The 14,004-nt window shown below is 39.9% G+C and overlaps 1 protein-coding gene across 1 annotated transcript in view; it reads right to left on the bottom strand.

Annotated features, from left to right (window-relative positions):
- The window catches only part of LOC136264545 (uncharacterized), a 50,901-nt gene extending 36,932 nt beyond the window's left edge, over positions 1-13,969 (bottom strand). Inside the window, exons 1-4 of the mRNA XM_066059316.1 lie at positions 13,865-13,969; positions 6,990-7,093; positions 5,497-5,566; positions 3,004-3,085 (exon numbers count right to left, since the gene is read on the bottom strand). Coding sequence (XP_065915388.1) covers positions 3,004-3,085; positions 5,497-5,566; positions 6,990-7,092 — 255 coding nt within the window. The 5' untranslated portion in view covers position 7,093; positions 13,865-13,969. The remainder of the gene's footprint in view (positions 1-3,003; positions 3,086-5,496; positions 5,567-6,989; positions 7,094-13,864) is intronic.
- Positions 13,970-14,004: the final 35 nt, after the last annotated feature.

Here is a 14,004-nt window from a genome sequence, read left to right on the forward strand (position 1 = left end):
CAAGGTAACAGAGTACACACTAACACAATCAGTGTCAGAGAACACAACACAATCACAGATGCACCCCAACCAACAGGTCACACCACTAAACATCTTAGAGAGCACTCAGCAGGCTTCAGAGAAGCCAAACCCAATACTCCATTTTGGGCCAACAAGTGTTGCATCTCTCACTACCACTAGAGAATCCACCATGGACTCAGCTGTCTCAGAGAGACATATTACTGATGGCAGAGACCAAAAGTCTGACTGTAAGTACAGTCAGACCTTTGCAGGCAGGATCAGCCTATTCAGGTCGAACTGGGAGGCTCTAACTAGGAGCTGTGGGTCATCTAGACAATAATATAGGATTATCATATCTCCTTCATGTCTGCTCCCCATCCCTTCCTGTAACCCTCATCTGTCCACAGAGGACACTACATATTGGAAGAGAAAATAAAGTCCCTCCTGCAGAAGCAGGCCATCTGTCAAATTTCAACTCCAACAAAGCAGTTCTACTCCATAGTGCCCAAGAGGGATGGGGTCAGAGACCCATCACCAATTGTGATATCAGACATAGGCGGGTATGGGGGGCCATGCGCCCCCCCCCCCCTCCACTTTTATGGGACACTGTTTGCAAGAAAAGATCGAGATACTCTAATAGAACAGTCAGGATCAGGATACTCTAATAGAGCAGTCACAGTATTCAGAGAAGCAGTGTAGCAAGCTACTTAACTATGTATGTGTAGTAAATAAGGAGATATAATTGGTGGAGAGCAGCTATTGTCAGCAGGTAGTGACCTTTTTTTAGTCTTCAACTTACAACTGGCCTGGCCCCCTCACTCTTTGGCCTGCTCCACCACCCTTGATATCAGAACATTTCAAAATGGAGGGGTGAAAGCTCTTCTGAGGAGAAATGAATAGATGGCCAAGGTAGACCTGAAAGATTCCTTTTTCATGGTCCTACTCAAGCCATCTGTGGAAATGCTCAGATCCCTTCAGCACCCAGATGGTGATTTACATGGAAAACATGTCATTGATAGTAAGCTCCAAGCAAAAGCTTATGAAGCACATCTAGATCTCATTGTTCCTTCTGGAGAACTTGGGGTTCATTATTAACAGTAAAAAAATCTATTCTGTGTCCATCTCAAGAAATAGAATTTCTAGGAATGATGGTAAATTCAGTGACAATGGAGATGATACTATCAGGGGAAAAATCAAGAAAATCAGACAGGAAGTTCACTGCCTGCCATCAACCCAATTACTCTCTCAGCTACCAGATGCAACTACAGTGGCCCTGCAAATGTCCCCTCCCCCCCATTTTGTTGTTCACTAAAAATCTGCCTGAAGCAAGCTCTATCAACACAGACAGCAAAACCACCGGAGAGTGGTCCAGCTATCTCCACAGGCACTGGAATATCTTAAGTGGTGGGAACTCCACCTCACCTCTTGGAATAGAAGCAGCCTGATCACCCAGACTCTATCAATGACAATAACATCAGATGCCTCCCTGCTACACTGGGGTGCAACCTGCAATGGTGTTCAGACTATGCAGAGGTTCACGATCCCCAGCTAATCAGTCTCTCCACATCAATTACCTAAAGCTGTTAGCTGCAACACTTGCAGTCCACAATATGCAAAAGAGAAGTCAGGTATTTCAATTCTCCTGCAGCTGGACAATTTCATGGCTGTTGCCTATATCAACAGAAGGGGGGAGGGGGGACAGTGTCACCAATGTTGTGAACTAACAAAGGACCTGTGGCTGTGTGGTGCATGAAGAACATCCTCCTTCAAGCTGAGTTATGAATACTATCACAGACGAGGAGTCCAGAACATGATCAGACAAATCGGAGTGAATTGGGATGCTTGTGCACCACTCAGGCACTTAAGTCTTGTGCAAGCAAATCCTCCTGGGGCAGGACCAGTAACCCACAGGAGGTCTTACGATGAGAAGTCACGGAATCCAAAATTTTACAACAATTTCAGCACCTCTAAGTACACCAAAGACAGTTTTGCTTCCTCAGTAAACACCAGGTACCCACTGATGTTACAGCTGCCAGGTCCCCATTATACAGCTAGGTAGACTGGAGTGATGCAAGTAAAGTCTCTTACTCAAGGAAACAACATCACCAAATTGGCATAACCGGGCATCGAACCCAAAACTTTTCTATTACCAGACTGATGCTCTAGCCATATGCTACCTTACACACACACACACCCACCCACCCACGCACGCACGCCGGCACACACGCACCCACTCACGCACGCACCCACTCACGTACACACCAACACACCAACACACCCACACACCAACACACACACACACACACACACACACACACACACACACACACACACACACACACATACACACACACTACATACACACAGAGCTTATGATAAGAGTTCTCTGTTGTCCTGCCACAATGTCCTGGCAAACCAAAATTGGCCAGACAATTGCCAAAATTGACTGGACATGTGGAAGATGAATGCCCAATACAGTATGTCCACTATAGCATAGCAAACGAACATTGTAGTGGTAATGTCACATGTCTTACTGCAGCTGTTATATGGTTACAGTACACCAGAGGGTTGACAGTGGAACATTTGTGGTCACTTCCTTGGGTTATACTATCTCCTGGCAACCAGGTGACTGTTATTGTTGATAGTATGCCAGCTCAGCCCTTAGGCTCCTTCCTTGTGCTTTGATGGGACACTGTGTCCAGACAAATTGCATTATGGTCAGGCATCTATGTAATTTGACCGGATTTTGACCAGATTTTGTCCGGTGTCTGGACGTTATCATAAGCTCTGTACACACACACACACACACACACACACACACACACACACACACACACACACACACACACACACACACACACACACACACACACCACACACATACACAAATTTACTGCTTGTTGCCCCAATTCCCCATAGAGGTAGCTACTCTCAAAGCTTTTACTTACATTAGGTTATCAAACAGATGCACACAAATGCAGTAGTAATATTATAAATACTTACATCACATTGATATGGTGCCCCAGAGCATGCTTCCATGTAATCAGGATTCCTCTCTTGAATTCTATTAAATTCTGATACATCACTGTAGGACAATAAAAAAAGATGCAGTAAACTTTGCACAATATATGCACTGCAACTACTTTTGACTTATCAAAATCAAAATACTTTCCCACTAAACACATACTGTACACATGTAAGAATTCATCAACATCAGTAGCAGGATCCAGGGGGTGCACCAGGTAGTAAGAATACGGAGTAGGGGGACTGGGGACAAAGACCTCAGAAGCTAACGGTATTTTATACTTTTCAGGACTGATTTCTTTTACACACAATATTAGTAATAAATTATGCTGATCAAGAGTTATAAGGATCAGTGGCAGTCAGTAGCTCAGTGAATAGTTCAGTTACGTACTTACATATACAAAAGACCAGGTGCATTTTATTGTTCTAGCCGGCTAAATGTACCCAATGGATGGTGCTGCAATTACAAGTTTTTATACTCAAGGATTCTTAATGGTGTTATATGCAGTGACTGTTCTATTAGAGTATTTGACTGACTGTTCTATTAGAGTATTTCAATCTTGTATAATTTTATTTTTTTTTTTTTTGTGGAGGGAGGTGCACATTCCTCCTGCATCCCCTTTGGATCCATCACTAAGTAACAACACAATGGCATGCATTTAAGGAATACAAGTTAATGCTGTATTAATGATGAAAGTTTATTAAACACCCCGAGCTCTAGCCTGGGGTATAAAACGAGTTGGTATATTGATTCTGGACCAGACCCTTTTTCAAGCCGGCATTTATAATTCTAATCAATAAGTGCCATGCCGAGAAAAGGAGGTCTGGCAACACGAGACTAGGTGGTTGCTACATAGTACTATGTTTAATGGGAAATGCCCAGTCACCAATCTACAGCCATACTTGGGTGTATAGTAGAACTTCTGAAAGATGACCAGTCAGCGGCCTTCAAAATATCATTAACCATAAGTCCAACGTTGCCACGTAGAAACCCTTACAGAATGTTCCTGAAATTTAAATGTATCAAATTCCTGCCTTGTGCAGGCAAGTTTTTATCTGCCTCCTATGAAGCCACAGTGCTTGAAGTGACTGGTCCATGCTTTCCAATAAGGCAGCAGTTTCTTCCTGACTCACTACAAAATGCTTGAGATATAGCTGACTGTAAAAGTTCACAGACTGGTATTTATATCCTTGCATGTACAAACAAACTGGCCAGAAAATTCAGCTTATCTGTTACACGGTCCCTAATAGGATCTAATTCTGGTCATGACACAAACTATCCCACCATTTGAAGAGACATCACCAGAGGTGGAAGCAATGCTAGAGAAACAGGCGAATATCACTGGTGCAACCCAGCCAGCACACAACACACCTGATATAGACTATTTTCATAATTTTTGTAGTACTCCACATTTTTTCCGAGCACTTCAATACAACACATATAGAATGTTCTAGAATTTCCACTGACAGATCTATTGAGTTATCATTCAAACCAGAACTTCCATTTATAAGGTAGACATTAAGTGAGGTGAGCAAATGACAGCAGTGGCAGAGTGGTAAAGGGTTTGAGTATATAGGTGTGGAGGTCCCTGGTTCGAAACCTGAAGATTTCTTCTGATGTTTTTGCACACACTTTTTTTTTACTTTCTCAGTGACTGCCCATTAAAGTATCTCAATCATGCTTTTTTCACATGTTTGGTTTTGCTTTGTATCAGTGCTTTCAAAACCACAAAAGGTTTGCACTATGATAGTGACTTCATGTACAGATCAATTTTCAAGTTGACAACAAATCGCTTTTGCAATTTTCAAATAACGTATAATTTCATTGTTCTTAGTTCTATCTGTATGAAAATTGGGTTGTAAATGTGCTCCATTATGTCCTTACTGCCTTCAAATTTGAAGTCAATTGACTAAAGCATGAATGAGTTATTACTTTTCTAAAGTGTATGAAAAGAAAATTTACATAAGAAGAAAATATGAAGAAAATAAGATGAACTTTGAAGGCACATATCTCAGTGATGGCTGGGAAAGTTCAATTCAAATTTGGAATAGCAGATGCCGTTCCCCGAGGGAGTTTCCGCAGCAAACCTGGTTAATTTGTGTTCACTTGTCTGTCACAGGTCCGCATTAGCTGTACTTAGCCGTATGACAAACTATAATGTGTCCTGATACTTCAGATTTTTTTAACGGTCACATCATCAAACAATTTTGGGCCCACAGAAACTATTTTGTAAACTAAGACATAACTCATTTTAAAAAAAAGAACAGCACCAGACACATTAGCCCATTAATTGGCTATTTTCTGCTACACAGCTGAGAAAGGTAATATGAAAATGTATTTGTTGTTATCCAAAATGCTTCCCCTACACGTAAAATGATTAGTGCTTATACACTGTACATAAGGGCAGAACTTCATTTAATTAAATTTTAAGCATACAATTATGTAGCAACATGATACATGATATCACATACTTTATCCATAGTCTCACTTTTGTGCCGTCTATTCTAACGGTCACAATTGTACTGTGTGGAAAGCGTTGTTCTGTTAGAGAAAAGCACATGCAAACATAACCTTAATGGCAGGAATATACAAAGCACTTGTCCATGCATATACATACGTACTGTATATGTACACTGTAGCATTACTGTTATCAAAACAAAATTAGGAATTTTAGCTATTTTGCTAGGGATCACAGCAACAAAAAATTAAGGACATCAAAACTCCTGTTTAGTATGGTAGTACTGAAGCAACAGCTTATTAGTAGAATAGCATAGTGATTTGATGTGTGCAAGTCATAAAAGAAAGGGGGACAAATAAGATGGTATGGAGAAGGGGGGGAGTGAGGGGAGGAGGCAGAGGGGAAACTGCCCTGCACTTTGAAGAGTGAATGGGAAGTGCTTTCGTTCTGTGTACAAAGGATAAAGTACAGCAACTATTGTAACTCTTTTATCTGACAACCTTGATTTTAGTAGGATTGTGTTCCAGATTGTGTAACAATGGAAAACTATTTTGAGATCGAGATAACCTAATAGAGCAGTCAACTAACATGAATTTTAGCAGAAACAGTTCAATCTATCTACTCTAAAAGATGTATTTTATATAATCAAAAGCATGGGTCAGCCTTCTTTTACTGATGTGTCTTACACATTTGCATAATGATAGTCATTACATGTAGCACTGTATTCAAACTTCATGCTCCCCAGATCCCCTAATATTGACATGTTCTGCATGCTAGTGTGTGAAGGCCTACTTTGGAGTACTGTTCTCTGCCCTATGCAAAAAGATCCAAGTTTTCAGTAGGTTCTGTAGGGCTGTCCCCTCCCCCCTTTTCCAAATCACGCAGTTCCAGACACTGTAGTCTTGCTAGGCAGACACCAGGGTAAATTTCAAAAAACCCTTTCTTTTACAGATACATTTTCTGGAATGATTCCTGAAATAGAGCAAATTACATGCTTATATTCTTCTACAAATGTAAATGCAGGTATATTGTATTGCCTGAATGTTTCAAGGAAGAAATATATTTTTTGCAGATCTTTGAGGTTTTGGGGGCTAACAGTGAAAATATTATCCTCAAATTATTTAGACCTCCATGTACGTATGCATTACAATCAGAATTACAAATCCACAAGTTTTATTACAACATTGTTTAACCTCAAAATTATGCATAAAAAAGATTGAGATACTCTAATAGAGCAGTTAAATACCACTGGGTGACTGTTTCATATACCAAAGTATTTTATTGGGAGCCTGTGAAAGCTCTGATTTTGTTCAGCGATGTTTAAATTTTTATCTTCCATATTATAGTCACAAATACTGTAATATATTTTCAAGTCTAGGGCATCACATTTCATGGTTAAATTACAGAGTTAAGAGGTTTCAGATGAAAAGAAGGATTCAAAGAGGGGTTACACACCAAAGTATTAGATATACATGAGCAGGGTCAACATTGCAAGTATATATGTACCTTTTTTTTCACAGCCATTAACAAAGAACTGGATTATTTGTGATATACCTACATCATAGTCACCTAGTATACTCAGTGCTACAAATGCACAGTCTTCTTCCATCCTGCATAAAAGCAAGGTGCAAAATACAAATAGCAACAAACATGTATATAGCTGCATGCCACCAAAAATATCATGTTTAAAACATGTCCAACTAGCACTGAAAGGTCAAGCAAAATAGAGTATTAGACTACCATTTCCGTCTGTGATACTGTATTTTTGTGCTTCTACATGCAGTCATTATACATATCTTTAAGCTAAAATTATAACAATTGTATTAACTGGTTTAAAAGTTATCACTGATATAATATAATGTCACAGGGAGTAGATTACGTACAAACTTCTTCTATCAAAGTTTAAAGTTTCTACCATCAGTTGCTCTGTACTAATGTATGTGCACACAAGTTCTACAAAGTGATGACAGTACAGAGAATCTGTAGCTGTGTTATGTACAAACAGTACAGTAGTACTGTTTAATTAAGGATTGCCCCTAAAGTGATGCACGCCACCTAAAACGCTGCCTTTAAAAGTCATCCTAGAAACATCCTATGCGAAAATTTCCCAAACTCAAATTGTCATCTGCCTGCCTACCTGCTTGTCAACTTGCCTGGCAACGATCGCAAGGCTGGAGGCCAAACGAAGCAGCGTAAACCCACTATTTATGCCACAATAACAAACTCACCTGTCCAGTGGAATGTACCTTTTGGAATTCCGACAAGTGTGTGCTCTCTATATCTTGTCTTTCCAATCAGGCTGGTCATCATCTTCTTCACGCAACAAAACCATATCCAGGTGTTAATTTTCCATATTAATACTTTCCTTGAGCAGTAATATTTAGATGCCGCAAATCACTTAAAGCACTTACGCTACTGTAAAAGATACTGGACACCCAGTAGATGCCTGTAATTTCATGATAGGTTTAAGACCATGCCCATATAACAACAAATATTGACGAAACTAATATTTGGTGATTTGCTATAAAATTGCAGTTGGTGAGAATTAAAATTTGTGAAATGACTCACTGAAAAATTGGCAGTGCACATGAGTGGTGTAAGTTGACAGAAGGATGAAGCGTGCATGCTGTAGTGTACAATCCTTTTTTGTGCTGAAATGTTATGGATACAGTCACTGCATGCATCAGTCTGGCCGGGTCACTTTCATGATTGAAATTAGGTCCAGATCTGACCCACTTCCGGGTCATGCATTTCTTTCGTGGGCCATGCCCACACACACTTATCAGGATTGTTTGCTGTGTGTAGGCATACGTATAGCCTCACCCATTTATCAATGGCTGAACATGAAGATGCTGTCTGCAAGCTTATGTGGAGCCATGCCCACTAATCAAGTATGAGTTCTAGTATAGTCCATAAGCCACACCCACTTGCATGCATGGAACCACAGTTAGGGGTGTTTAAGTATGATTACCTCAACAACTATCAAAAGCTTGGACACAATGAGTATTGATGAATGTTAAATTTGGTGGTTTCACAATTGTCAAATTTAGTTTACCACCAAATTTTGTTATATGGTAATTTGGCTAATTTAAAAAATTGAGCACAAAGACCACACCTTTTAACAATCTATTTATTTGAACATTATGACCAAACCCCTTATTGGTTTAGCTGTATTTATACTAATAGCAAGGCATCTTAGAGGGCTATATAGTGGCTGACTTGAGATACTCTAACCCTAACAGAGCAGTCACACATGTATAGCTGTATGCTATAACTAATAAACTGAACAAACTTAATCTCTAAAAAATGAAGTAGGATCCAAGCAATAAAAAGTAGAAAAACAAGAGATGATATTACAGCATAGCTCAGTGGGAAAATCCCTACATCATGTACAGTAGTACACACAGATATAGCTGGCAACTCATCTAGAAGCACAAAAATGCAACCTGATACACATAGTCCCATACCAGCTATACCTGTTATTGAGTTATGCTTGACTGTGGTGGCATTAGTCAAACACAAGCGAAGAATTATACATTAAATCTAAATTCAAAACACTTTTAACGCACTTTGAGCTCACTTTAGGATTATGCTACATGCAGCAGATAAATGTACTGTTATATCATGCATTTTAACTTTCTGCAGTTGCAAGTGACAAGTTAGCTTGTAGCATAAGTCATTGGTTATCGACCACCACCTATTATCAACCAGGCAACTACATCAATTATTGACCAGTAGTATCCAAATAATTAGTTATTTACGTGATTTTACGAATGCGTAAGTTGAGAGACAGTTTAATCTTTTCTCTCTTTGGACTGTTCATCGTTCTTACAATGATGTAAAGACAAGAAATCAACTGTTGAATGGTATAATGTGCAGTGGCGTTGAACTGGCATGAAAAACTAATGAATCGCTGTGTGGACTGAAAGGTGATGAGCTTCACGATATAAGCATGGCTTTGTTGAAAAAGATGAGGTGAACGAAGCGGAAGGACCACATGGCAATTCATCTACACTCCTAAATACACAATTTTTGAATAGCTGAAATGTCGCAAAGCTTAATTTGTACTTACGTACCTAGCTACCTGGTATCTGAGCAAAATGAAAATCTCAAGATATATGAATTGGCCATGCAAGGCTTCCAAGGTTGAGACAGGGAAAACAAGGGATTAGAAACACAATCTGTGGCAGATAAGAAAGAAACAAGAGAGGGATTGTGAATAATGTTGTGATGTATATTTTGTTTGAGTAGCTATAACTAGCCAGCTATCAGCTAGATTTTTGCACAAGCTTAAATCGAGATATAGTGTAGTATTTTGAAATGCTTGTAGGTTATGAGAAAAAATATTAGTTTCTTTGGCTGTGGTGACACTATCAGTTTCAGGGGCTGTGTTCATAACATTTTGGAATCTTGCATCAGCAGTGATGGTACATATTAGGATTGAATTGCTTACTTCTTCTTGGAAGTAAATCTTCTGGGATCTCAGAATTTGCCATTCTTTTAGTGCGTAACTGTGTATATGTACAGCTGTATGGGTGTTGTTGTCATGCTCTGTAATGCATACAACAAATAAGTCAGTCAAACACTTGGGGTGTTGCACGTTGCTGTAATCATATACCATAAACGTTTTATATGTTTTTAGGAAAAAGGAAAGAAAGAAAGAGGAGCAAGAAGCAAAAAGAAAAGAGGAGAGATGATGAAAGAAAGAAGGCAAAGTCGAAAAAGTTGGGAAAAATAAAACAGACATCAAAGAAGCATTAGATCTGTCACAGAAGACTCCAATGTATAGTTGCCTGTTGACTCGGAAGTGGTATATAGCTGTTGTTTGAGGAGCTGATATTGATAGCGAATAAAATCAATAAATAAGCAGACATGTAATTTGCCACATCCTTTGAACTATAGCTATACCCATCTATCACACTAGAAAGTTGATAATAGAGTTAGTGATTCAGAAGTATTACGTGAATGTAAAAATTAGCATATCTCTTGAACAGTTATGTTCAATTTGATTCATTTTTTGGTATAGACCCTTGTCATCTTAGTAGTTAGGTGGTTTATATAGTTGTATTACTTATTGAAATTCATAGCAAGTTATGCTCCATTTCTTGGAATTGGTTGATAAAAGGTATTGAAATTTGTGCTGAGTCAATAATAGATAAAGATGGTTGATAATTGATGGAGGCACGCCATTAGCTATAGTCATCACCATTGTCATATACTTTTGATTACGGGGTCAGTTTTTGCTGTGAGCACTAGGAGATAATACCTCCGTTGAAAATTTCACTGTTCTGAGATGTTGGATGCCTGAGTTAAACCTTAGGTGGTCGATAACCGGTGACTTATGCAATCAAAGTTAGACATATGCTATGCATGTACCACTAAGGCAAATCTGTAGAATGCATGCATACAGATTTCCATTACAATTATCACGGCACATATAATGTACTCATAGGGTAAATGTATACGAAAATGCTAATCTTATTATGTCACTGGACAATATCGCAATGTGCATTTCCGCTACCAAAAGAATTATCAAATCACATTTTATAAATGGGATCACTTGGCTATAAGGATAACATATTATTGCCATGATTGCTACATACATATTCTAGTGTTGTGTTAGGTTTCACAAACATCAAAGGCACTACAATTATACCCTCGATATAAATCATGCCATTATGTTATGCATGGTTGAGGTGTGCACTGTTATAAAAGGTCACTTCCCCTAATCAGATTCCTTAGTACTTTTTCTGTGCTGCAATTGTTAGAAAGTATGTTTTGTAATGCACCTATATCAATGTCAAGCCCCACTCCCCTTCCTGGGAATAGGTGAGGATTTGTGCATCTTTTGCTGGAATTTAGTCCCTACAGGTGGGGAATCTGTAAAAACAGTTTCAGATTTTTCATGCATGGAAATTTGAATAACATTGACATCAGTCATGTTTTGAACTTTCAAGTTTGCAGTCAGACTGTGGCGATTGTGCTAGCAATTGTAAGCTTGTGTCCATTAGGCCCCTATTTGGTGATTATTAGTTTCTCATCCACCACCCGCATCCTTCTTAGGCCACCCGCATGGTAAGCCATTATTTACTCTGTGCATGCTCAGAAGAACCAAACCATCATAGTTTGCATTGAAACTAGATGGTGTTTTTAAAATTAACACTACAGTGCACTGTGCATCGCCATTTTCCTTGGCAAATTACTGCAGTGGATTCTGTTTTTCAACAGTCAACTGAAATCCTGCTATGGTTATATTGATAACATGATTGCAGCTAAAAACCAATGTAAATTTGCACGAGGAAAGAAAAACAATTTGGACAAGGTCTGTACATTAGTGTATAAATATTGTAATGGCCTAATAGTAATGCCTCCCGCCCGCATCATAATAATTAGAAAGACTTACTGGATGAGAAACTGCATAATCACCAAATAGGGGCCTTACATGGATGCTACACAAAGTCCCCACGTTTCCCCAGGGTGGTGGGTTCGTCTAACGTGGGGCATTGTAAAATATTTTGCCCAAGAGATGAGTCTTTTTCACTGGTCTGGGCCGGCATCTATTGTGCAGTCCCCACAGAACTAGGCGCTTTGCGCATATTGATAGGTGCATGTAATTAGCTAATGCTTGACCCCTGGGGAAAGCATTAGCTAATTACATTCTAATGACTGGAATATATCATCAGTGCGGCCATTATCGAGTCGCCATTATCTATGGCGCTGCCATATAGGCTGTGCCGAGGGGTCACCAACTCACGAAAAAGGGGTACGGATTTCAAAATCTTGAACAAATTTCTCAAGATTTCACGGGTTTCAAAAGATTTCACAAAATCGAATGAGAGCTGCAAAATTTGATTTTAAATTACAGGTTGGTGTAGAGTGATCAGTTCTGACATCACCAAAAAATAGTGGGAGAAAGAAACAGAAGTTCAGCAGGTATGTAGGAGCACATGCAGCCTCACGAAATTGAGAGGAATTTCGAAGCCATATAAAGCCAGGAGTAAAGCCAAGACATAACTATTAAATGAAACCCTACAAAACCAGGAGCAACTCCCAGCTGAAGCCATATAGACCAGGAAACAAGGCCAATCATTTAGGGTAAATCCCACGCGAAACCCCTCAAAACCAGGAGCAACTGTCAAAGCTCTATCTGGTGTGAAACCCCACAAAACCAGGAGCATCTGTATGCTTAAGTTGCTTTTGTAGTTGGTGTGTTGCTAAGTTTATGAAGTTTTGCTAAGTTTGTAGTTTGCTAAGTAAATCCGAAGCGGAGCGGAACATCGGATTTCATTCTTACGTTTGTGCAGGAGCAGTTTGCATGGTTTTGTGTGGCTCCTTTCCCACAGCTCCTGGTTTGTTTGGCTTCCACAACTCGCTTAATACAAATCCGAAACGGAGCGGAACACCGCATTTTATTCTTACTTTTGAACAGTTAGCATGGATTCTCTCCTGGTTTGTGTAGCTTCTTTCCCACAGCTCCTGGTTTTGTTTGGCTTCCACAACTCGCTTAATACAAATCCGAAGCGTAGCGGAACATCGGGTTTCATTCTTACGTTTGTGCAGCAGTTAGCATGGATTCTCCTGGTTTGTATGGCTTCTTTCCCACAGCTCCTGGTTTTGCTTGGCTTCCACAACTCGCTTAATACAAATCCGAAACGGAGCGGAACACCGCATTTTATTCTTACATTTGAACAGTTAGCATGGATTCTCTCCTGGTTTGTGTAGCTTCTTTCCCACAACTCCTGGTTTTGTTTGGCTTCCACAACTCGCTTAATACAAATCCGAAACGGAGCGGAACATCGGATATCATTCTTAGTTCGATTCTCTCCTGGTTTTGTACGGCTTCTTTCCCACAGCTCCTGGTTTTGTGCGGCTTCCACAACTTGATTATACAAATCCGAAGCTGGAGCGGAACATCGGATATCATTCTTAATTCGATTCTCTCCTGGTTTTGTACGGCTTCTTTCCCACAGCTCCTGGTTTTGTGCGGCTTCCACAACTCGCTTAATACAAATCCGAAACGGAGCGGAACATCGGATATCATTCTTAATTCGATTCTCTCCTAGTTTTGTACGGCTTCTTTCCCACAGCTCCTGGTTTTGTGCGGCTTCCACAACTTGATTATACAAATCCGAAGCGGAGCGGAACATCGGATTTCATTCTTACTTGTGTGCAGGAGCAGTTGAGTGCGAGCTACGGTACCAGAACGAGTATAGAATCAGAATCACGATGACAACGTAAGATTTCGTATTTCAGGCAGGATTTCACTGAAGGTGTACGAGATTTCAAAGCAGTTGGTGACCCCTCAGGCTGTGCCGTGTGCCGACTGGGCTGTGCCATCATAGTGCCAGATACACAAATGAGGACTAGCTAGCATGACTCACGTGTTCAACAATAGTATTCCCCAAAGCCTCTTTTGATTTACAGACTATATGCACTCTGTACGTTCGCTCTGCACTTCTCCGTCCGGGTCAGCGCCAATAATTTTGGCGCACCTTAGTATAATTTAGCGCCCCACATTTCG

Source organism: Dysidea avara, chromosome 8 (genome assembly GCF_963678975.1).
Source record: "Dysidea avara chromosome 8, odDysAvar1.4, whole genome shotgun sequence".
Classification (NCBI taxonomy): Eukaryota; Metazoa; Porifera; class Demospongiae; order Dictyoceratida; family Dysideidae; genus Dysidea; species Dysidea avara.